Source organism: Suillus paluster, assembly GCF_016628075.1.
Source record: "Suillus paluster strain FC165 chromosome Unknown EDB91scaffold_96, whole genome shotgun sequence".
Lineage (NCBI taxonomy): Eukaryota > Fungi > Basidiomycota > Agaricomycetes > Boletales > Suillaceae > Suillus > Suillus paluster.
Genome location: NW_024537656.1, coordinates 121,785 through 145,801, shown reverse-complemented (window position 1 = coordinate 145,801; position 24,017 = coordinate 121,785). Strand labels below are relative to the sequence as shown.

Genomic DNA, 24,017 nt, shown 5'->3' with positions numbered 1-24,017 from the left:
CGAGCGAAGCAGGCATTAGCATTATGAAGGGCAATTTTCTTGAATTCTACCACAAAGCTCGCCAGCGAGCATTCACTCCGTCCACTATTCAGGCAGCATTCCACAAGACAGGCATCCATCCTCTGGACCCTAATATCATTGAAGATGCTGCATATGCCCCTGCACTTAATACTACAACACAGTCAGCACAACCTGTGCCAGCCATGCTACCCACACTCTTGGAGGTTGCAGCTGAGACAGACTCAGACCATGTTTCTGATTCCAACAAGGCTACAAGTGAAGCTCCGATGTCGTTAGCAACAGCCGAAACATTGCATAATGAACCTACCAGCACAACACAAACTCTCATCAGTAGTATTCCACCTAGCAACAGCAGTCATATCACCTTGTTGACTTTCCACCCATTTTACCCCGGAATGCATCTCGGAAAGCTTATATAGTTGGCTACCATGCCCTCCGTGATTGGGCAGAGAAGGCAAAACAGCAGATGGAGGCCGACTATGCCATGAAGAAGTTGATGGAAGCCAAAAACGGACGGTTGCAACGGCAGTTGTTTGGGCAGAAGCAGAACAGCCCACAGAGGGAAGGTGGCTCAGGCTCTTGCCACATGACCTGTAATGATATGCTCGATGCCCTTGCAAAAGCCGACTGGACCGCGAACATCAAGGTTGTTCACACCGAGGCTGCGAAAAAGTTCAGAGGAATTCGGCAGGTAATACGAGATCACAAAAAGGCTGAAGAAGACCTATGACAGAGAGAGGAATGCGACCAACATGCAGCTGCAAAGGAGGCAGCAAAAGCTGTCAAAACTGTGATGACACTTGCTGCAAAGCGCATCGCAGATGCTCAAAAAGCAGCTAAGTGCGAGCTGGTGTTGGCTTGCAAGGCTGAAGAAGCAGCTGCAAAGAAAGCTGCAGTCGAGGCAAAGTGTTCTGCAGCAGCAGCCAAGCAAGCAGATGCAGAGGAGAAGAAACGTGTTGCACACAAGCGCAAAATTGCAGCACGAGCACAAAATTGCAGTGCAAGCGGAGAAAGAACGCAAGCAGCTGGAGAAGGCATCAAAAACCATTCGTTAACAACCTGTGGAAAGTGAAAATGAAGATTCACTTAATCACGGCTCAGAAAATCTCAACCTCGTCGATGATAACACCCTCGAACCTCTTCAGCCCTCAAATATCCGACCTCGCCCTCGTCCTTGACCCATCCTGCACCGAGTGAACAACCCATTGCCTGATTTGCACCTCCATGTTGTCCAGGTCCAGAGTCCCACCAATGTTCAGAAAAGTGTCCTTGATGGTGAGGATGATGCTCATGCTGCAGCTGTAGCCAATGCGGACTCTGTGATTGTTGATAAAGGGCAGCCTGTGCGACGGAGCACTCGTCAACGCGCAAAACCTTGATTGCTGGCAGGTACCGGAGATTGCCGGCGGCTGACTCACTACACTGGTTTTGACCAAAACTGAGACCCTCTGGCAAAATATTCATAGACCCTCACAGCACTTCTCTAAAATTCTAACAATACATGATTATGATAGCCAGAATTGTTTTCTCTCATTCTATGTACTTTTTCCATCACAATACTCCATCCTTGTACTCGAAATCATAAATTAAGGCTAAGTGACCCTGTTTCCTATTTAAGCACAGTATTGTGGTGTGGTGGTGAAGCTGCAGTGAGGTGAGGAGGGTGTGAGAATAATTGATATTGTGGAGATTCCCAAAATGGGCGATGTTTTTGGTGTTGTGGGGTAATTCCCACACTGTGTGGCTGAAAAGTGCGAACATGTGATATGTGGGAATAATGTGGGGAGACCAAAATGGGATTTGATGGTCTGGGACAGGCACAAAAACTCACAGTTTGTGGAGAAGGGATCTAAGATTGATAATATTAATATTCAATGGTCTGGGCCAGGCACACAAAATAGCGGTGTACAGAGAAGGGATCTAAAATCACTAATATATACCTAAAAGAACTGTCCAAAGGAACTCACTATGGCTCCCAGGGGTTGTATGCATACAGGCTTGGGAAGCCCTAGGCAGGCTCCCCAGGTGTGTATGCATACAAGGAAGCCTTGGAGGTAGCATGTGGGTATGAATACATAGCTTTCTACAATGGCCAGGGGTGTATTGATACTCCTGCCAGGGTGTGGTGTTAGGGTCTAACTAGAACTCATTTGGCAGAACTTCATGGCAATGTAGGAAGAACTCATCTCATGGAACATATAATTGACTAACCGCATGGATACGCAGCTCTCAAACCAAGAAATCATGCTCCTGCCGGCGCATATTCAGCGCCCAGACATGCATTTGAATGCATTTATGGTGCGCATCACTTAGTGACCACTACTTTTGTACAGTGGCCAAATTGGTTGGTCGAGCGCTGATAACCCTAACCCTAGCAGTAAGGTACCTCCTAGTGATGTCAAAAAAACTTCATGAGACCAAAGCCTTTGATATATTAATTTGAGACACTTCAAACTAAGCTAGAATATGCATGTTTTTGTGTGACGAAAGACTCCTCTGAACTCCGTCAAAGTCTGAACCCTCAGTGACTGACAATGGTGAAGAAATACCAGAAGTCCAAAGCCTCTCATGCCCGCATTGCTCGGTGGACCACTAACACCCACATTTCACTGCCTTCTCGAGCTCCGAGTGTTGCTGATGCAGCCGAAAATGACGATGAATTTATGGACTCCCAATCTGACTGTGGCTACACTGGTGGTGTCAATGTGGAGGTCTTATCCAGTGATTCAGAGAGCGAGTGGTCGGATGGTGAGAGCCTCTGTGAGCTTGAAGGAGATGGGTTGGAGGAAAATCTGGCTGCCCTCAAAGCCGAGGTTGATGCGCTTCAGCAGCCTGCTGGTTTCAAGTTTGAGAAGATCATGGAGGAAAAGACCACTACAGAGTGGAAGAAAGCTGAGCAGATCAGGGCACTTGGATACAACGGGCACTCGGATAGGACGAAACGAAGGTACAACAAGATCGCAAGAGATCTTGCTGACTACCGAGAAAAAAGACAAACTTCGTGAGTGCCAGTGTAACTTTAGTATATCAGAATAATACTCACCAGACATCCTGCAGAGATGATCCACAAGTCTTGCTGATGCGGAACATGTTTGTTCACCCAAACAGCAGTGCACCCACCATCCAACAACACTCCCCAGGCCTGGCGTCACATGGTGCAGCGGCTGAACTGCGCAGCCACCAGCTTCGTTACCTCTCTGACGACTCTGACTCAGAGTCGGAACCACCAGCAGACAACTCTGAATCTGAAGATAGCGACAGTGAGATCACTGCTCCAGCAACCAGCAGTACTCGATTACCAGCTGTGCCAGCCTTGAAGCGACGCAGGGTTGACGTGCTGCACTGTGAGCAGAGGAGGATGAAGCAGGAGAAGTACCTCGAAGAGCTCAAGGGAGCACTCGCGGCAATCGAAAAGCATTTGAAGTCGAAGAAGACGGCTTTCATTGGAGGTCTGAATGGGTTGCAAGCCAAACGTGCCCGTTCGATCCAGAGTTACCTGATGATGGTTGTCAAGAAGGGACGTTTATCAATTGACGCCTCAAAACGAGCTGCAGAAAGCCATGGATTTGCTGCGGAATGGGGAGGCCGTCAGGTGCGCCGCTGGACCAGGTTATGGGTGTCAGAGCACAAGCTCCCAGAGTCCTTGCAGGGCCGTCATGCCAAGGTGTACTCACTCCTGAGTGATCCTGCAATCGCTGCAGAGCTGCGTGCATACATTCGGTCAAATAAATGGGCCATGAACCCTGACAAGCTTGTTCAGTTCTCCCAAAACAAACTGATACCTGCCGAAGCAGATAAATACCTCAAGCATGTTGTCGATGAAGAAATGCCATGTGGCCTCAAGCGATACATGGAGCTCGAGATCTTTCCCTGTATTCACCTGAAGGTCAGCCATGGCATCTCACTGAATACTGCACGTCGGTGGCTGCACTGCGAAGGATTTCGATACCTCAAGCATCGCAAAGGTCTTTATTTTGACGGGCACGACCGACCTGATGTTCTGCACTACCGTCAAAGTCATTTCATACCCACAATGAAAAGCTACAAACATAGATTTGTTTGGTATGTTGTCGGGGATGTTGACACCGAAGTTGTTGCCAAACCACGGAATTTTGTTGAATGTCGACTTGTGCTTTGTGCCCACGATGAGATGACGGCACAGGCAAATGATGCGGTGGATCAATACTGGGTATTTGAGGATGAATTTCGACTGCGTAAGAAGGGAGCGGGTCGTGGTCTTCATCGCAGTGATGTCATTTGTTCAACCATCGGCCACTTGGTTGAAGCAGGGGAGTCGTTGGAATATGGAAAGAACTATGATGGTTATTGGCGTGGCGAACACTTCTGCAATCAGGTTCGTACTTTGTAATGATTGTGACTCAGAACTGACACACCATGCAGCTCAAAGATAAAATCATCCCTGCATTTGAGCAGGCTCACGGCCCAGGCTACCAAGCATTGTTCCTCATCGACAACTCACAGGGACATGCTGTATACTCTGAAAATGCTCTCCTTGTCAGCCGCATGAATGTCAACCCGGGTGGGAAACAGGCGCACATGCGAAATGGCTGGTTCATTCATGATGGCATTCGCATTGAGCAGGAAATGATGTTCCCAACCAATCATCCTGAGCACCCTGGAGAGCCAAAGGGCATAAAAACCATCCTCACAGAACGTGGCCTATATCAACCTTCCCTTCGCAGCAAGTGCAAGGGAAAATGCGAATCCGATGCCACTGATTGCTGCAACAAGTGTATACTGGAGCTGCAGTCTGACTTCAAAGAGCAGAAGTCACTCGTGCAAGAAATTATTGAAAGGGCAGGTCACCTCTGCATATTCCTTCCAAAGTTCCACTGCGAGCTTAATTTCATCGAGTTCTTCTGGGGACGGGTCAAGAAGTACCTTCGAGATCACTGCGACTGTACTTTCGAGACGCTGAAAGATAGTATGCCACGAGCCCTGGCATCTGTCGAGTTGCAGAGTATCCGTCTGTGGGAACATCGGACACACAGGTGGATAGAAGCTTATCAGTTGGGGCTTGGGATAAAAGATGCTCAGCTTAAGGTTCGGCAGTTCAGTTCAATGAAATACAAGTCCCACAGACGTGTTCCAGAAACAGTAGCGCAGCTCTTCGACTAATTATAGGCAAGATAGTTGAGTAGTGGCCAATCTGACCCCGCTCAGAAAATTTCTCACACTCAGATTTGCTCCAATAAAAAATCCGTCTTACAGTTTTGTTCCCCCCATCAAACTGAGCACTTTTGTAAGAGGAAAAAGCAATCCGATTTTTTTGAAGGTGATGGGAAACTTGTACAAAAGTGGTGGTGACTAAGTGATGCGCACCATAGGACGTGTGGAGATTGAGCGAAGACGAGTTGCAGTGTCTCACCCTCCTGGGCATCGCACCCCCTAAAATACAGGTGCAGGCAGGTTCACATTCCTACACGCCCCGCCTCACCAGGCCAGTCCTAGTACTTGCGCTGGATATATGGAGCATCATCGATAAGTACATGCAACGAAGTAGCCCCAGTGGAATCTGATATCGTGAATGTGAATGTGGATACGACGCTTGTTAATGCTATGACGAGGGGTTCGAGGTGGCTGGCGGCTTCCTGGTGAGGCGTGTCGGTTCGGGATGGCCCTCGTGGACCTGGAAGTGAGAGTATAATATTGACCATCTACTTATCGACCTGCAATACTCAACATTCAACAACCTAATGTAGCGGGACATATGCATCTCCGTCAACGCAGGCTGTATTTATTTCATGGTTTGTTCATCCGCCGACCCTCAAGTTCCACTAGCTAATAAGTTCTGCCTATATAGATTCTTGCCATGTGAAGTCCCGCCCACAACACGATTGTCAGGGTATAAATGCGAGCCATCTTCAACGCCCCCCACCTCAGAAATGTTCTCATTGACAAATCTCGTATAAGCTCGCACACATAATGTACCATGTCTGTCAGTGCATGCAGTGATCTCGAATCAGACTCTTACTGACCTAGTTCGCGAACCACGTTACGGTCGGACTGTCCGTATAACCGTGGATGAACAAAGCTCACAAGATCTTAGCAAGATATGAGGAAGAATCAATTATGTTTTCCGTAAGATAGGTTCTTCCTACATCGCCATAAAGTTCTGCCATAACAATATTCAGCACATAAAAGCAAGCCATCTTCCTACCGTTTCCTTCAGAATGATCTGATCCGATATCGCATCCTTACAAACGATGCGTTTCTACTTCGTCCTCCCGGTTGTTGCTGTGTTGACAGCGTCAATATCTGCCAATCCCATTGACAGCCGCAGCGACGCTGACACCAGCGATACTTGTAGCATCAATTGCAAAAATGATCCCTGCTGCACATGCGTGGGGCCAGGCACTGTGAATAAAAATGGCCAAGTGAGTACGAGTAGTTCGCGTCCTGGATTCAACCGTGACTCACTGGCGTGATAGGAAATGTGGATATGTGCGAAAGACTGAGTGGCATGTCGCGACAGTGAACTACAGTGAGTCGTGTTTCTGCTTTCGCATCGGTACAGTATGGCTGATAGCACGACGCGTGACTTACTAGTGGTTTCTTGCTGAGTTGATCAATGCGCATGCTTCTGAACAAATTTAACTGCCGCTCGAGCAATGGATATCTTGGAATAGAGTGTATCTCAAACAAGTACTTGAATACATAGCATATGACTGAAATACTTGCAATGCAGTTTTGTAGTCTCGTTGTAAGCTTAAACCTAGAAGCCCTCATGACAGCGTCAGGTGGGTGCGATCATGGACAGCACGTTGAAACTGATACACTCATAGCCATACTGGCACTGAAGTCTGACGACTCTCCACGTTCCTTGTTTCTGTTTCAAGATACAAATTCCGGTCAGTGGCACCTGCCTCGAGGAATCAGAATGCTGCGTGACCTCTCCTGTCAAGCCTAAGGTCCAAGGAGATCTATCTCATTCCCAATATCATCGACTGTATGTCTACACATCCCAGACCACGAGGTGTAACCGTACCCGCCGCCCATAATGATCTCAGCCCAAGGAAACCTAGTCACAACCTACTGCTCGACAAGCAGCTCCTCGACGACGCCCCCAAAGTAAGCATTCGAAAGAGAATAGCTTCATGGGAGGAGAGGAGGGTCGAAGAAATGTGGATGGATATAGATAGCGCCTTGGAAAAATGGATCTAGCTGTGAAACCGAGCATGTGGAGAAATGAGAGGACTGAGGAGGTGTGGTGGATAAGCGGAGACGATGGGGAGGTTCGTCCGATAACAAGAGTGGTGGATGTATCACATGCCTGGTCCACGCTCCTCCATCATGCCTGTTCGTAGCTCAGCTATCTCCAGGAGGCACAGGGGAAATTTCAGAATACGGACCAGTGACAAAAGTAAATCAGAACAACACAGCGCACCTCGCGTTCTGGACATATCACTCCCAGGCTCCTTTTGAGACACCATAGACTTGTTCGCCACAGGGCGAGGGACCTGTGGACCTGGATCAAGGCGCTCCGTATCGTACAAACCTCCCGAAGACACAGACATATAGTGCAGATGCGTTTGGAGCTCAGCGCTCATCTACCAGCTAGGCAGTTCGGGGCACAATCTTCGCTGAAACGCACATCCGCTCGAGAGATCAGAAACCCGCACCAACACGACCCGTTCCAAAATCGGGACCTTCACTAGGCAATCCCCCTTCTAGTGTTTGCACGCTGCATATATGGAGCATCATTGATGAGCATACGCAAGGATGTTGATAGTGGAATCTGATATCGTGGGTGGTTACGGTTTCTTGATGCTACGACGAAGGTTTGAGATGCCTGGTAGCTTCCTGGCGAGACGTTTCGGTTTGGGATGCCTTTGGTGGATTTGGAGCTCGCGTTGGTGGACAATGCGTCCTGCATGCGAAGGGTGTCTGGGTTGAAATGCAAATAAGCGAACTCGGGTTAATATTCAGGCTGAAAGCCGATATCGAGCTGCAGCAATTGATCACCGAGAATGGGCCTCTGCGGCCAGTGTTCAGAACTAGTTTTGTTCGTCTGGATGCAGCGAAAGCGGACGATGTCGTTGGTGATGATCCCGGTGAATTTATCGTCCTGTTGAGGCTAAAAGATTGTGCGACGAGGAAGCACTGGGTAAACGGCATGTCGGACATATGTTGTGTGTTATAGCGGTGCGGGGGATGCAGGGTGAACAGCTTGCCCATCGACTGCGGAGCGGAAGGATGTTTTATTGGGGTAGAAGGGGGCTGTTGCTGTCGGGCGTAGTGAGAATCCTGTAATTGGTTGACCGTGGGTGCGAGTTCATTCTGTTGAATGAAGAGGAAGATGGAGGAAGATGCGTGGATAGAGACGGAGAGTGACAAGGTGTTGCAGTGGAATGACATTTGACGGTGCGGAGTAATTATAGAACATTAATACAAGATCATTGATTGGTTCTCAAGGCACGGAGCTTCACGGAGCTGTTACCTCGTTAATTCAAAAGTTGAAGACTCAAGAGCTTTATCGAGACTCGTTTTGGTGGAGGCATTGTGATCCTTGCAAAGATTCGAAAGAGGTTGTGAATACTGTCCACACACTTCATACAGCATTTCCCGGACACCTGATGCCTATACAGCGTGTTCGCCTGAGTCATATTTTGTCCATTTGTCCAGCGCAACCCTTCATACAAATCACAAGAAAAAATTATTTGAGAGTGGTGTTCTTATTATTAACCATCTTCGACTTGACTCGCACTTGGCTGCGTCTCAAGACTCAAGGTTAAGTAAGGCGTAGTTTTCCTGATGTGGCACTGAGGTTTTCCTTGGTGGCCGATAACGGTATTGTAGTTGCGAGAAGAGGAGAATTGAAGTCTACAGAAGGTGAATTTTTTTGCGAAAGCAGTTACACATAGACTTACGCAGATGCTGACGAGACAGACATTCATGAAGTAACCTGCTATATCTAGAATTATGAATCAGCTGCGCGTTCTCAGATGACATGGCTCCCGAGGTACCGATGAAAGTGCCTTATGGATTTTGGTTAGGGTGACCAAATACACAGGCAGGGCTACTTACCAAATGGCGGAGAATCTGGCATACTGGCCCTTATCTGTGGAAGGGCAAACAGGACTGAATGATGTCAGTGGCGCATCTATCGATTCTCTGTAGCTCGCACTGCACCTGTTGTTGAAGCCAAGATAAGGCCATCATTAACGTTTGTACGGAACAGCACTAGGATTGTCATCCATAAAATGGTGACAGAGAGAGCCCCTATAATCCGATCAGAACAAGCCCGACCACGCACGCTAGGTGACTCTCACAGTTTGTGATGACCAGGACGAGGGCGAACGTTTTTATCATTCCTTGTCGCTTGGCATTTAGGGCTAATGCATACAACGTCTCGTCCCCTACTACAGTCGGATAAAAAGCACTGAGACCGATCCAATTCACTATGGTTCCATATCCAATTACGCCAGATATCGGCAGTGATGTATTGCTGTCAGTATCAATGGCTAATAGCGATACATATGCAGAGTATCTGCAACAAGTCAATAACACCAATAAGGGAAATGGAGCAATGCCATTACTCATCGAATGGATAGTAAAGAGTTGATGCTTGCTTCTGCAACGTATACGGAAGAAAAGGATCCATAGGCAAATCCGTAGCATATTCTTGTGCTGGTAATTGCCTCGAAGATGCTCGAATCAAATGTCCGTTGCAGATGTGGATTAGAGCTTACCCTCTTCCGGGTATGTATGTTACTGGCAAAGGATTTTGGACTGGTGATGAATCAAAAGTGCCTATCGGGGCCGTCGTGTTCCAATTTACAGTGGCATTTCTAATAAGCAATGTGAGGTCAGGCACACACAGCGAAAATCAGCTTCACTCGTTCAGATACAGGGCGATGTTGTTAACAAATTGATTTTGAATGCAATCATCGTTTGACGAGCCCGTAAACTGCCGTCCGCAAGCGCCAACAAGAGACCAGTGAACCTAGAGGTCCTTAGGGGCGAATGTACGGATGTCAAGATGATACTCACAGACAATGTCTGTCCATTCAGGTCGATTGAGAACATGTCGGCGAGTCTAAAAATATGTCAGCTATTGCCTGTCGATAAGAACAGAATATTCACAATATCAGCTGCGTTTCAGTAGTTAGCGTGAATCCACTCAAAACCCATGGATACAGGACTTACACCGGGGACTCCGCTGATATGGAAAAAGTTCAACGTAGTATTATCCATGCTTACTTGGGCCCAGAAGTTTATGTTCAAATAAAGTTGTGTGAGAAAGATAGAGGTCCCAGCGAGCAAGGCAAAGACGCCTGCCAACATCGCTATCGGACCATAACGTATCAAGATTGGGTTCCGTCCTAGTATTATCCGTTGTAACCAGAGTGATAGTGGCATACCTGTTTTCGAGGGTAGAAAAGTGAACTGATGTGGTGTTCGACTGTGCAAACTCACTTATATATAAGCCATCTATAGATCAATGATCAATCCCACGCTTTAGACACATGCCGTTTGAGCTTATCGCTCGCTCTTGTTTTAAGTCGAGAGTTAGACGCTTTACACGTTAGAATCACACTTACAATGACCTCAAAACGTACCAGCCGAGGTGAGCTTGCATCCGCATCTATTGGCGGCGATCCAGTGAGCGCCAAATGTGTACATGTGGCAGGATGATATGTCTCTTTCACAGGCAGTTCACGCGGAGTGCGTGCTGCGAAAATTCAACTATGCATGCATAGTCACCACATCGGTGGCTCGCAGACTTGTCCTGCCTGTTCACGAAAATGAAGGTCATGCCTCTACTGGTATGCAAAAAAAACAAGGAGCTCGAAAGGCTGACTTTGCTTACACATCAGAGCTCCCCTCTGCTATACAATTGTAGTCGCTGTTCTTGCACGTCCCATGCGTCGTAATGACGCCCGAGGTGAGATTTGAAATTTGTGAACACTTGGCACCTTTCTGCCCAGGTGGCGGTGTCAAATTTCCAGATACGATACGGAGATAAGCGTGTTTCCATCCGACATGCCAGATTTCCAGCTTGTTCGTGCCCGTCGCAATCATCGTGCCATCGGGTGAGCTATAGCAAACCGTGGACACATAATAGCCGATATTCACTGTGGTCTGATGAATATTTTCTGTCCCCTCGACGTCCCACACTCTTACTAACCCATTGTCGGATCCGCTCACAACTCGCACTCCGTCTGGACTCCAGCAGACAGACCGCACTTCCCTTGTGTGCCCCGTCCATTTTTTGATGATATTCCCGTGTCAATGTTCCACAATCTCACTGCACTATCAAACCTCCCGCTTGCTACTTTCTTGCCGTCTGGCGACAGTGCTATCGCGCCCAATCCCCTATAGAGCTCCTTCGTCCGAGTCCTCCCATGCATCCCCGATCTGCACACTGCTCTCCTAAGTCCCACGCTCGAAGGGAGCCATACAACCGACAGGTGATGATCCGCTGTTTATCGGGCATGCGTAGGACTCCATAGACTCAATTAGTGTGTCGTTGCAGCCTTTGGTGAGGTTTTGTTGCTGATTTCTCTTGCTTTGCAGGGACTCGTCAAGACATGGTTTGGCTCGGGGACTTCACCTAATGAGCGCGGACCATTTCAGATCTTACCCAGCAAACGAATGTCATCGCTTCTCAGAGGTACTTGATTGTACACAGAACAAACGTGTTCGGAATCAAAGCTGAAACGGAGCGGATGTTTTGTTCAATGCAGTAGAGTCAGCAAGAAGGTCGTTTTTAGCGGTGGGTGGGTCTTCTTTGCTTTATCCTCCCTGTGCTGCCTTCTTCGTGCGCAGGGAGAACCCCTGTCAGACATCAGACAACGGTCCCAGTACTCCCTTGTTCAACCTCTCTTTCAGAGGCACGCCTTGGAGTTCACAAGGTGCTCAAGACTGTCACCACCTCTGTACGAGGGCCCCCAATTTAGACGGACGAGGATTCGTGGATGAGACGATTCAGCTTTTCGCCTCCGCATCTTCCGATAGTTCCCGATAGTTGGAAGTTGTATCGTCGGCGCCGGACGCTCTGCAAATTTCAGTAAACTTAGCAGACAAGACTACAAACGACAACGGCGTGATTTCCCCATCTCGCTCATCGCCTCGCTGATCATTGACAGTTGGTTTGGGCGCTCGAGGTGCCTTCAAACAATCAGATAAGATAAGACTTCAACATCTCAACTGCGACCGAGTCCTCGCTCACCTCAGACGAGTAGTGGAACTGAAAACCAAAAATTCAAGATGATATGAGATGGTAGAACACCAATATGATTCGTTAGGATCTGTTAATCGTCAACATAACCTCGATCATCTGTGTCTGAAACATATTTGAAACATCACCTTCAGCGTCCTCGAGGCCCGTGGTAGTACGATACAGACTCCAGAAAGCGTGTTCCGCAGTGCCACTGTGAAGATGACACGATACACGAGGCACAATACTAGTGCCACTTTGTAACAATCACAGACACAAGATGCTGTATAAACCTGTACAAACCTGTGCATGCGCCCTGTTTTGCCAACAGCTGAGAGACCTCTCAAATAATGAGTCAGTCTCAGATCTGAGATGTCTACTGGAGACGGATCATGATGAAGATAAGATATGGGGAAATGATACTCGTTTGGCAGTTGCGGGAGTAGCCTGTGATGCACGAGGCAAATCATCAAGCACGTTTTAAAAATATGGTGCCTGTGCAGGCGGCCACCTGATCAGGGGCTAATCATCAATGGAACTATAATCGTCGAAATCCTCGGATGTGGACGGGTGCATACTAGTAAAGCTGGGCGTTTAGTTCTCATCAGCGTACGCGTACGTCGCCTTGAGCGTTTCAGCCGACGCCTAGGCCTCACCTGTGATGATAGGCTGCACTGGGGTAAATATAAATTAACCAATCGATGATGAACGTGGTCAAGTCAAGTACGTAGCGGATCCTCCTTGCCTTGCATCATCGATATCTTCAACCAGCCATTCCAAGAGCTCACTCATCGGACGAGTAGGAGACCTGAAACCCAAATTCAAAGATTATTATATTAGAACACCGATATGATCTATCAATTAAATAAATCGTCAACACAACAAGTCAGCCGCTTGATCATACAATCGAAGAACTGACCTGCAAGTCGCGACATATCCGAAGGCGTCATCTCCAGCATCCTCAGGGCCAGTGGTGGTGGTGATAGTATGATGCAGACCCTAGTACCAGTCCCACAGACAATATCTCAAATCTCAAATGATGTGTCAGTCTCACGATCACCAAAGAATAAGATCTCCCTGAGACATCTACCCCTCCCCAAAACTCCACAAATAATAATGATAACGAATCCCATCTCGGACGGGCAAAATACGAATTGAATGAATTGCATCGTCCTGTTTGTAACTTGCCCATCTGGACTCTAGACTCTGGATGCCATGTGCATTGTGCGTGAATGTAGCAACTGCCGCCTTTGCACGAGGAAAATGAAAATGATGGCGCGTTTATACGGTGCTGTGTACACCTGTACAGCCGCAGGTAGGCCAGCGAGATCATACATGCGTTTCGTTCATTTCTGAGATGTGGCCATGGAGGGAACTTGACTTGAGGTTGTGTTCGACAGAGTACGATGTGATGCGATGCGTAAATATAGAGCAAAGCAAATCGATGAGTCGGTCGAAGCTGCTCAAGTTCTGGAATCTCATCTCAGTGATCGCTGATCAGCGGTGTTTCAGTCAACACACCTTTGATCATAGCTGTGAGCTGGGGTACGAGGATCGGCCAATCGATAACACGACGGTTCGGAGGTGGTTAATAGATCGCATTGCTTTGCCTCGCCTGCCTTTCATCCTCGCGCCGTAACAAATCCGTAGTTGGACTGCTCCCCTTTCGAGTTCTGCAATCCTCAAGTCCGCGCGCTGCAGCGATCGCAAGCAATGTCGCTTTGCCAATACACTCCAGTCCTTGGAGAGAGAAAACGTAGGTCTAGATCAGAGTAATCAACGAGGTTCAATCATCAAACGACTCCTCACAATATTGATATCAATTATCAATTATCAACGCCAAGGCGCCTGAAATTGTTTTCTGCTCAAACCCCATCAGTACCACTACCGTCACCTTTAACGTTGACATGCAACGAGCGGTCACTCCGATCGATGGTCCACGTCGATTGGAGTGACGACTCGTCGCATGCTCACCAGGTGCCTGACCTCCAAGTTGAAAGTTCGAAAGGTAAACCTAGATCAGAGCCATCAGCACCATTACGATCACCTTTTAACGTTGACATGCAACGAGCGATCACTCCAATCGATGGTCCACATTGATTGGAAAAATGGCTCGTCGCATGCTCGCTAGGTGCCTGACCTCCAAGTTGAAAGTTCGAAAGGTAGACCTAGATCAGATCCATCAGCAATGTTCCATCATCATTGATCAAACGACCTCTTCACAATATCAATGTCATGGGCGCCTGAAATTGTTTTCTAAACAAACCCTCAGCGCCATTACCACCAATATCGACATTGACATGCAACGAGCGATCACTCTACTCGGCGGTACACGTCGACTAGAACGATAACTCGTCGCATGCCTGCCAGATGCCTTCCTCCAAGTTGAGAGCAACACGGGACTCGGGGAATATGAATGATACGTAGTGAACAACATCTGGCAGATACTCCGCCGGAAGTATTGCTCACGACGTGGCTCTTTGAAATCGTTCGTTCATTGCAGTAGATGAGTTCAACTTGTTTGCGCCTCTCTAAAAAGTGTATTTACACATATTTGTTTGATCACGTGCAATAAAAAACAATCAATTACTCCAAGTCTAAGGAATCGAGCTACAGTACGGGTACGCACTACGCGGGCTGGGCGAACGAAAGTGCGATTATATACGCAGAGGCCATGAGTTGTACAGTACAAAGAACAAAAAGTGATATGACGATGCGTGCGTGAGATGAACGAGTACGAAGAGGGTAAGTATCACGGATCGTTATGATGAACAAAAATCTCTGCAACGCTGCGACACCGCAATCTGAAATCACGAATAAGACGAAAGAAAGAAAGAAAAAAGGGTCTAGCGTATGAACGTCCAAAAGTGGGTCCATCGCCTCACGTACACATAACAACACGATTAATGGCTTTTGAAGCGACGAGTCTAAGGCCTGATAGACTCATACGCAGGAGGAATATCTCTCGGTTCACCCTCTTCACTCGGCCCTGCATCTTCATGCTGCACAACACCGCCACCGCCACTGCCCTCAGCGTCCACTTCCTGTTGGGTAGCGAGACCGAGCCCCTGATGTGCCTCTCTTTCTTTCATGGCGCGACCGCTGCTGGAGGTGTTACTCACGCTCGGGGCGGGGCTTGTGAGTGGGCGTGGGTTTTCCCAATCTCGTTGTTGCATCGCATAGAGGTTCTGGCCTTGGGAGTATTGTCCTGGTCCTGGGCGTATGAAACCTTGAGAGGGGTACCCCTCGCCTGGGGAGGTGGGGGTGTCGGAGTAATGCGAGGGGGAGCTGAGTGGACTGGTCGTACGGCGCATGCTTGCCCCTGCAGCAGCTGCGCCCATGCCTGCAGCACCAGCAGCGAGGTATGGGCTTTCTCCATACTGGCGCATGCTCCCGTGGTCAGGATAGGGTAAAGGTGTGATTTCGTTCTCATCTCCGAGATCGACCTGTGGGAGTGTACCGCCCCCTGAAGGGTGGCTGATGACTCGGTCTGGGTCAAAGTTGCCGTCGAACTCGTCTCGCCGTCTGCGTCGGCGTAGACAGAAGAAGAGGAGACCGAGGAGGGCGATTGCTGCTATGCCTCCGACTACGCCACCTACGATTGCGCCTGTGTTGGAGGTTGTAACGACAGGGCTTGGGGCTGGGATTGTTGTGTATGTGGATACTTGTGTTGTGATGAATACTGTTGAACCGACTGAATTTGTTGTGCTGGGATGGGGTAAGGGTGTATATTAAAATATGGATAAGAGAAGACTGACGCAATCGTGGTGGCTACTTGAGTCGCCACGGAGGTCATGGATGTTGTCGTTGGTGTTGAAGAAGTCGTGGTAGGTGTTGTCGTTGGTTGGGCACTGCTGCTGGCTGGAGAAGGGGAGACATAGGTAGACGAAGTTGTTGGGGTTGTTGTTGGGGTGGTGGATGTCGGTGTTGTTGTTGGAGTTGTATAAGATGAAACTATAAGTCGTATTAGCACTGTTTGTGGACTGAAGAGGAGAATAAGAGGGGGAAGAGATACTTGGTGATTGACTGGTAGGTGGGGAGGTAGAAGGAGAAGTAGGGGGGGAAGTAGGGGGAGAAGTAGTACCAGGTGCTGTCGTAGGCGCCGCTGTTGTAGAAGGCGCCGCTGTGGAAATAGGTGCAGCTGAAGTAGCCGCTGGTGCAGAGGACATGATGACAGGGAAAAGAAAGGAAATGTGATTGGAAATTAGTAAAAGGATGGAGCCGAATAGGAGGGACACAAGAACACCAAGCGAGTCACCAAAAACGTTTGCCAATTAACCTTGCAACTTTTTGAACTAACAACGAGGCAACAGCTCCGTGAAATTCCGTACTATAATTACTGTCAAGCATGCTTTCTCACGGTCAACCAAGATACCCGTACACCCATGCGACTCAACACCTTTAAAAAGCTCACTGTGCACTCCGTTAACTCGGCATTCGAATCATCCCGACGGTTCACTTCCTTCTCATTTCACCGACTTCTAGATTACTTCTATTTCCTTGTCTTCTTCATATAAAAGGTCCGGTGAGCTGTCTCGTATTCCATTTTACCTTATCAGTTAGCCTATCTTTGACAGTCCTTTGGCTTATCTGGCATACTTCGCTCTTTCCACCCCATGCTGCTTCTTCGAAACCCCAATTCATTTATTCTCTCCCACGACATCCTGTCTTATTATCCGGTCGTGCCAGACTCATTTGACAAGATTCTCACTACGCCCGACAGCAACAGTCCCCTTCTACCCCAATAAAACTTCCTTCCGCTCCGCAGTGGATGGCTAAGCTTTTCACCCTGCATCCCCCGCACCGCCATAACATACAATATACATCCGGTATGCCGTTTATGCAGCGCTTCCTTGACAGGACGTTAAATTCACCGGGGTCATCACCAACGACATCGTCCGCTTTCGCTGCATCGAGACGAGTAGAATTAGTTCTGAACACTCGCCACAGAGGCCCATTCTCGGTGATCAATTGCCGCAGCTCGATATCGGTGTTCGGCATGAATACGAACCCGAGTTCATTTCCACCCAGACACCCTTCGCACACAGGACGCATTGCCCACCAACACGAGCTACAAATCTACCAAAGGCATCCCAAACTGAAACGTCTCGCCAGGAAGCTACCAGCACCTCAAACCTTGGTCGTACCATCAACAAACCGTAACCACTCACGATATCAGATTCCACTATCAACCTCCTTTCGTTGATGATGCTCTATATATGCGGTGCGCAAACACTAGAAGCAGGATTGTCTAGTGAAGGCTCTCTCGTGAACCTCTTCTCTTTCGAACGCTGGCTTTGGAGCCGTCTTCTTCTGGAGCTCCTTATCGAGCAATAGCCTTACCTCTCTTTGGGCTGCGATCATTTTGCACTGTGGTTACAGTCACACCTCGTGGTCTAGGAGGTGTGGATACAGCCGATAACATCGGGAATGGGATAGATGTCCTTGGCAGGGGAAGTCACACCTCTCGCAGCATCCTGATTAATGATTGGTGATTCCTCGAGGCAGGCGCCACTGACCGGAACTTGTATCTCGAAACAGAAACGAGGCCCGCGGTTACTTTTGGAGATCTGTCAGATTTCAATACCAGTATAGTTGTTGGCGTTATCTGAATCCTGATACGTGACAAGCTTGAGTTGTATCTTGTTGATGGGTAGTGCTGTAGGGGATTGGTTTGTAGTCTTCCCGGGCATACCATAACCATAGACGAAGGACAGAATGATATACTATGGAACGTTCGTGGTTCGTAAAGCCAATCAAGCGGTGGCTGTGCTTATCAATTTGTTCCAGTTAAGTACTTCTGTGCACCGTGACTCCACCATTATCTACTCGACAGTCTCGACTCCTCGACATCGACTGCTGACGAGTCTATCTACGAATATGAATTACGCAATGCACATCCCAACTATGCCGAGGCACTCTCGTGTCAAGTTGACCTCTGGCAAATCGTCGTATGATCAAAATGACTTGCAAATCAACCAGGATGAACCCCTAATTACTTTCTTCAACCATTGTGTACCTCACGAGCCACTAACCGCTGAACTTGTACCCTCTGGCAATAAATGCGACCGTTCCCGCCTCTCTATCGATTCTGGTTCCCTTACAATTTCTTTCCAGCGCACAATCCGTGTGCCCGACACCGGGAAGCCAAACCAACTTCCACCAGGATTAGGGAGCTTCCCGCTTTACAATGTTGCCGAATTTTCTCATGTCTTGCCACAAGATATGGTAGAAAAGGGCGGTTTGTTCTTCGCAATGTACCGTACGTTGGGTCAATTTACGGTACTATGTCACTTATCGCATGTCGATGCGGGTTATAGAACGGGAAGCAATGTGGTTGCAGTTCACAAGCAAAAAACCATTCGCTATTCGGATATACGTCGGTGGTGTCAATGGCATCACTGGTGAACCCATGATTCCGAACATGGCTACTCTGCTTAAACGACAGAATGGGGTCGAGAAAAAGCAGGATTACATCATTGTACCTGAACAGCCATGGTTAGATGGTATCGCAACTGGTCCGGGTATGGTTAAGCAGTTCGTTGCTGTCCCCTATGGATCGGGTTATTCAATCGAGCATCAGGTAATTTTTTTGACTCTTCAGATTTAGTGATGGCTGAGAGAGAATCAGATCACTGGGTCAGAAACAACTGGCGGTATCCAATTTGAGGTGATACCAGTTTACGAAGATTCGGTGCATTTTGAGGGAAGGGATATCTATCACACTCCTCGAGAGCTCGGACTCTCCGTCGGCTCTGAAATGACGATGACCAACCTCAAGGTGGCTCCATCTAGGACTTCCGGGGGCATGCGGATTCACGTCAATCTCCCAAGGGGAGAGACAATCACTGTCTGGACAGACAGTTGTGATACTATAGGCAGACTCATATCCCGGGTGCTAGTCAATGATGGAATCGAATACGGCTTATCAAAGACGAATTCGTGGCCATTCCTCGACAGCCGCCGAACACTTTTGGACTACGATATTCGAGCTGAAACGACCCTCTATCTAATGTATAACCCAAGAGGAGGGTGGACAGGGCAAGAGACGCCAATGATGAGTTTCGGCGCTGGCGGGACGATTAAGCAGGCCATAAACGAAGATCACAATAACCCACGTATCTGGGACGTCGGGAGAGCGAAGATCTTCAACGTGCAAGTTCTCAACTCAGCCCGCTTCGAAGATATCACCAAGATGCTGGCACCTCCAACCCCGGTTGATGTCAAAACATATGCCGCAGCAGGACTTCCCTTTTTCGATATCTTCAATGAAGTGCCAACCGACGTCCATGGATCTGCCAGGTTTAAGCAGGTAAAGACTGTCTCTGAGATGGATCAGAAGTTGGGTGCGGGGTCAAGCGTCACTTACAAACCAGGCGCGCACGTCCCTCTGCAGAAATGCAAATGCCAGATTAATATGTTAGGTTGTGTGTACGTGTCGAAACCTTGTTCGTCCACACATGAAGTTGATCGCTTACTTTGTAGTATTCGTCCCTGCAATCACGCTGTTTGCTCGGTGTGCGCAGCATACGGCTCCTGTAGTCGGTGCCCAGTTTGCAGGAAAGCAGCGACGAGAATTGTGGGCATCGCCGCCCCAATGGGCGCCCCTGGCATGGAGTCAATTCCGAAGCTTCCGGTAGTGTTGTTGGAGAGGCATCAAGTGGATGATGGGAGAGAGGAATTCGTCAGTATCGTCCGTGATGGGGCGAAATGATGGAATTAGGTTGTGGGAGGAAGAAGATGTATTATATTTTCTGTTTGCGTTGTATTGATTGTGGTTAGCATTTGTACTTTTAGGCTTAGATATGCACGAGCTCCCTACTTGTCCCTTCGCTGCCGCTCCTTCGAATCTTTGCAAGCATGATGCATCACACTGCCTCCACCAAAACGAGTCTCGATAAAGCTCTTCAACTTGTGAATTAACGAGGCAACAGCTCCTTAAGAACCAATCAATGATCTTGTATTAATGTTCTATAATTACACCGCACTGTCAAATGTCATTGCACTGCAACACCTTGTCACTCTCCGTCTCTATCCATGCATCTTCCTCCATGTTCCTCTTCATTCAACAGAATGAACTTGCACTCATGCGGTCAATCAAGATCTGGACTCATTTGACAGGATTCACACTACGCCTGACAGCAACGGCCCCCTTCTACCCCAACTTGAATGAAACATCCTTCCGCTCCGCAGTCGATGGCCAAGCTTTTCACCCTGCATCCCCCGCACCGCCATAACATACAACATACGTCCGACATGCCGTTTAACCAGTGCTTCCTCGTCGCACAATCTTTTAGCCCTCTTGGGGAGGTTTGGACGATACACATCGATCCAGGTCCACAGGTCCCTCGACCTGTGACGAACAAGTCTATGGTGTCTCAAAAGGAGCCTGGGAGTGATATGTCCGGAACGCGAGGTGCGCTGTGTTGTTCTGATTTACTTTTGTTACTGGTCCGTATTCTGAATTTTCCCCTGTGCCTCTTGGAGATAGCTGAGCTACGAACAGGCATGATGGAGGAGCGGGGACCAGACATGCGATACATCCACCACTCTTGTTATCAGACGAACCTCCCCATCGTCTCCACTTATCCACCACACCTCCTCAGTCCTCTCAATCTCCTCATGCTCGGTTTCACAGCTAGATCTATTTTTCCAAGGCGCTATCTATATCCGTCCACATTCCTTCGACCCTCCTCTCCTCCCATGAAGCTATTCTCTTTCGAATGCTTACTTTGGGGGCGTTGTCGAGGAGCTGCTTGTCGAGCAGTAGGTTGTGACTAGGTTTCCTTGGGCGGAGATCATCATGGGCGGCGGGTACGGTGACACGTCGTGGTCTGGGATGTGTGGTCATACAGCCGATTATATTTGGAATGGGATAGATCTCCTTGGACCTTGGGCTTGACAGGGGAGGTCACGCAGCATTCTGATTCCTCGAGGCAGGTGCCACTAACCGGAATTTGTATCTTGAAACAAGGGACGTGGTGACTTATGGAGATTCGTCACATTTCAGTGTTAGGATAGCTATGAGTGTATCAGTTTCAGCGTGCTGTCTATGATCGTACCCACCTGACACTGTCATGAGGACTTCTAGGTTCAAGCTTGCAACGAGACTACAAAACTGCATTGCAAGTAGTTCAGTCATATGCTATGTATCCAAGTACTTGTTTGAGACACACTCTATTCCAAGATATCCATCGCTCGAGCGGCAGTGAAATTTGTTCAGAAGCATGCGCATTGATCAACTCGGCAAGAAACCACTAGTAAGTCACGCGTCGTGCTCTCAACATACTGTACCGATGCGAAAGCAGAAACACGACTCACTGCAGTTCACTGTCGCGACATGCCACTCACTTTTCCACACATATCCAGATGTACTAGCATGCCGGTGAGTCACGGTTAAATCCAGGACGCGAACTAGTCGTACTCACATAGCCACTTGTACTCACAGCGCCTGACAAGATGCATTTTTGTTCCCTGCAGCAGGGATCCCAGTTGCAATAGAGGCGACAAGCATCGCTGGTGTCAGCGTTGCTGGTGTCAGCGTCGTTGCGGCCGTCAATGGGACTAGCAGATATTGACGCTGTCAAAGCAGCAACAACCGGGAGGACGAAGTAGAAACGCATCGTTTGTAAGGATGTGATATAGAATCAGATAAATCTGAAGGGAACGGTAGGAAGATGGCTTACTTTTACGTGCTGGATATTGTTATGGCAGAACTTTATGGCGATGTAGGAAGAACCTATCTTATGGAAAATATAATTGATTCTTCCTCATATCTTCCTAAGCTCTTGTGAACTTTGTTCACGCACGGTTATAAGGACAGTCGGACCATAACGTGGTTCGCGAACTACTAGTACTAACTACCAAGCCCCCTTATTACCTCCGATAGGGTCAATAAGAGTCTGGTTCGAGACCACTGCATGCACTTACAGACATACAGTCTAAAACGGGCACTTGAGCCAAACACCCATAGCACAACACTCGCACAATATTTGGCCAAAGTGCAGGCTAACATTTTATTACCTTGTAGTCATCTTCTATATATGATCCTGCTTGGCCTAAATATGTTTTATGATCTTGTGCTGTGTGTTGTAATGTGCCAGAAATTTCATTATTTCAGTGCTACAAGACCATATTGAATTATCCTCATCACCCAAGTTCGTGAAATCAATGGACACAACCTCTGCCAACAACTTCATCAAAGAAAAAGTACTGATACTGCATATAATCATCTGCCAGTGTGATGCTGGTGGAAGGTTGTGAAATGTACACTATCAATTTGATTTAGTGTTGCTGTGGCTCGACTTGGACCGGTTCGGGCTCGGCTTTTGTCAGTTTGTCAGCAGTTCGGCTCTCCTGGTGAGTTAAGCTACCTATATCCAGCTCGGTTCAGCTGGCTAGCCACACAAGCCGGCTCAAGCTAACATTTGTTTTCATTACCAATAATCTCATTGCTAACAGTGTTTGGATTCACTTCTTCTCATTCCTTACGCAGTGCATGCATGTACCCTATCATTCAACCATCTGTTGTTGAATATATTGTATTTGTCCTTACTTATTGCAGGCTTCACAGCATGAGTAAAGTCCCAGCTCAAGTTGACGGAAGATTTAGGCTGGGAAACATTCTGGGATCTGGGTCATATGGTACATTGTAACATGATGTTGATATCCAACACATAGACTCGCTAAGCCTCACTTACTAGCTGTTGTATACTGCGCACAGAACTTCCTCAATGATGATGTAGTTGCCATCAAACTTGAGCCCCTCACCTCTTGCCCATCTTCTGTGGAGCACAAATATAAAATTCTGAAACAACTTGGAAATGGAGTTGGGATCCCCTGTGTCATTTGGTTCGGTAGGGAGTCAACATATCACACTTTGGCTCTTGAACTCCTTGGCCCATCATTGCATGATATCTTCAAGGCACGCAACCAAAAATTCAGCCTTCACACTGTCGTGAATATAGGAGACCAGCTGGTACATCACTTTGAGTGGGTCATTGCAGATGCTAACATATTTCCCAGCTTTCACGCCTCAAGTACATTCACTCATACGGCTACATTCACAGTGATATCAAACCACAGAACATTTTAGTGGGTCTTGGCAATTCAATGCAAACTCTCTTTATCATTGATTTTGGTATCGCAAAGATGTACTGGAATGCTGCAACTGAAACACATATACCATTTCGCTGGGGCCAACCTCTCACAGGCACTCCTGCCTTCGCTTCAATCAACAACCACTTGGGCTTGGAGCCAGGTCGTCGTGATGACCTCAAGTCATTTCCATATATGTTGATCTATTTCTTGCTTGGCTCCCTTCCATGGCTAACTAGCAACCATGAGAAGCTCTCCACCTCTGACATACTTGAGTGCAAAGTGGACACCACCATCATAGATTTATGTGATGGTATTCCTTCTGAATTTGCAAACCTTCTTGTCTACTTGCAGTCTCTTTCATTCTCAGAAGATCCTGATTAGGATTATCTTCACTCATTGCTTTGTGGACTTTGCACCACAGAAATTGGCTTGCTGGATTTCATCCAGCCCAATGACCCTGTTATACATTCTCCAACCTCCAACATTCACTTGGTGGCTGAGGCGGTGTTGCTGTGCCTGCCAAGACCAACATCTGTTCGTAAATCAACTTGTGTGTGAGTACATGATTTTTTAATCTTCACACACTCATGATTCATGAACCTAGTTTACGTCCTCGCAATGGCCCCCTACCACCTTCAACTACTTCTACCCCACATCAGAAAAAGAAACTCGTTGCATAGTATGATGGATGTATATATTTTGATTTGTTTCT

The 24,017-nt window shown here is 47.9% G+C and overlaps 9 protein-coding genes across 9 annotated transcripts; 5 read left to right on the top strand and 4 right to left on the bottom strand.

Annotated features, from left to right (window-relative positions):
- Positions 1-2,664: 2,664 nt before the first annotated feature.
- EDB91DRAFT_1164479 (uncharacterized protein) lies at positions 2,665-3,372 on the top strand (the record flags this gene model as incomplete). Its single annotated transcript, XM_041319932.1, has 4 exons — positions 2,665-2,720; positions 2,744-3,022; positions 3,068-3,266; positions 3,321-3,372. Coding segments are annotated over 3 exons (369 nt in total), but the record flags the coding sequence as incomplete, so codon positions are not given.
- Positions 3,110-5,160, top strand: EDB91DRAFT_1061178 (uncharacterized protein; the record flags this gene model as incomplete). The annotated part of the gene is made up of 5 exons (XM_041314416.1): positions 3,110-3,942; positions 4,075-4,078; positions 4,184-4,375; positions 4,423-4,696; positions 4,931-5,160. 5 exons carry the CDS (start codon positions 3,110-3,112, stop codon positions 5,158-5,160), a joined length of 1,533 nt encoding a protein of 510 aa, XP_041171750.1.
- A 2,195-nt stretch (positions 5,161-7,355) lies between these two features.
- Positions 7,356-8,243, bottom strand: EDB91DRAFT_1164455 (uncharacterized protein). Its single transcript, XM_041319931.1, has 2 exons — positions 7,835-8,243; positions 7,356-7,780 (listed from the first exon to the last, which is right to left on the bottom strand). Exons 1-2 carry the CDS (start codon positions 8,158-8,160, stop codon positions 7,651-7,653), a joined length of 456 nt encoding a protein of 151 aa, XP_041171749.1. The 5' UTR covers positions 8,161-8,243; the 3' UTR covers positions 7,356-7,650.
- A 316-nt stretch (positions 8,244-8,559) lies between these two features.
- Positions 8,560-10,513, bottom strand: EDB91DRAFT_894381 (uncharacterized protein). The gene is made up of 12 exons (XM_041328761.1): positions 10,192-10,513; positions 10,129-10,136; positions 10,036-10,081; positions 9,882-9,988; positions 9,735-9,833; positions 9,582-9,683; positions 9,315-9,532; positions 9,175-9,264; positions 9,070-9,123; positions 9,009-9,020; positions 8,913-8,956; positions 8,560-8,865 (listed from the first exon to the last, which is right to left on the bottom strand). Exons 1-12 carry the CDS (start codon positions 10,402-10,404, stop codon positions 8,761-8,763), a joined length of 1,098 nt encoding a protein of 365 aa, XP_041171748.1. The 5' UTR covers positions 10,405-10,513; the 3' UTR covers positions 8,560-8,760.
- Positions 10,514-14,758: 4,245 nt separating this feature from the next.
- EDB91DRAFT_1164420 (uncharacterized protein) lies at positions 14,759-16,529 on the bottom strand. Its single transcript, XM_041319930.1, has 3 exons — positions 16,290-16,529; positions 15,964-16,159; positions 14,759-15,913 (listed from the first exon to the last, which is right to left on the bottom strand). The coding sequence occupies exons 1-3, from the start codon at positions 16,372-16,374 to the stop codon at positions 15,133-15,135; spliced, it is 1,062 nt and encodes a 353-aa protein (XP_041171747.1). The 5' UTR covers positions 16,375-16,529; the 3' UTR covers positions 14,759-15,132.
- A 1,583-nt stretch (positions 16,530-18,112) lies between these two features.
- On the top strand, positions 18,113-19,919 carry EDB91DRAFT_1253979 (uncharacterized protein; the record flags this gene model as incomplete). The annotated part of the gene is made up of 4 exons (XM_041323732.1): positions 18,113-18,467; positions 18,526-18,788; positions 18,837-19,636; positions 19,691-19,919. The coding sequence occupies 4 exons, from the start codon at positions 18,113-18,115 to the stop codon at positions 19,917-19,919; spliced, it is 1,647 nt and encodes a 548-aa protein (XP_041171746.1).
- Positions 19,920-20,038: 119 nt separating this feature from the next.
- On the top strand, positions 20,039-21,222 carry EDB91DRAFT_894280 (uncharacterized protein). Its single transcript, XM_041328760.1, has one exon. It carries the CDS (start codon positions 20,375-20,377, stop codon positions 20,984-20,986), a length of 612 nt encoding a protein of 203 aa, XP_041171745.1. The 5' UTR covers positions 20,039-20,374; the 3' UTR covers positions 20,987-21,222.
- Position 21,223: 1 nt separating this feature from the next.
- Positions 21,224-21,873, bottom strand: EDB91DRAFT_1164393 (uncharacterized protein). The gene is made up of 2 exons (XM_041319929.1): positions 21,557-21,873; positions 21,224-21,464 (listed from the first exon to the last, which is right to left on the bottom strand). The coding sequence occupies exon 1, from the start codon at positions 21,826-21,828 to the stop codon at positions 21,580-21,582; it is 249 nt and encodes an 82-aa protein (XP_041171744.1). The 5' UTR covers positions 21,829-21,873; the 3' UTR covers positions 21,224-21,464; positions 21,557-21,579.
- Positions 21,874-22,779: 906 nt separating this feature from the next.
- On the top strand, positions 22,780-23,686 carry EDB91DRAFT_1061204 (casein kinase I delta; the record flags this gene model as incomplete). The annotated part of the gene is made up of 3 exons (XM_041314420.1): positions 22,780-22,849; positions 22,909-23,183; positions 23,231-23,686. 3 exons carry the CDS (start codon positions 22,780-22,782, stop codon positions 23,684-23,686), a joined length of 801 nt encoding a protein of 266 aa, XP_041171743.1.
- Between the last annotated feature and the right edge of the window lie 331 nt (positions 23,687-24,017).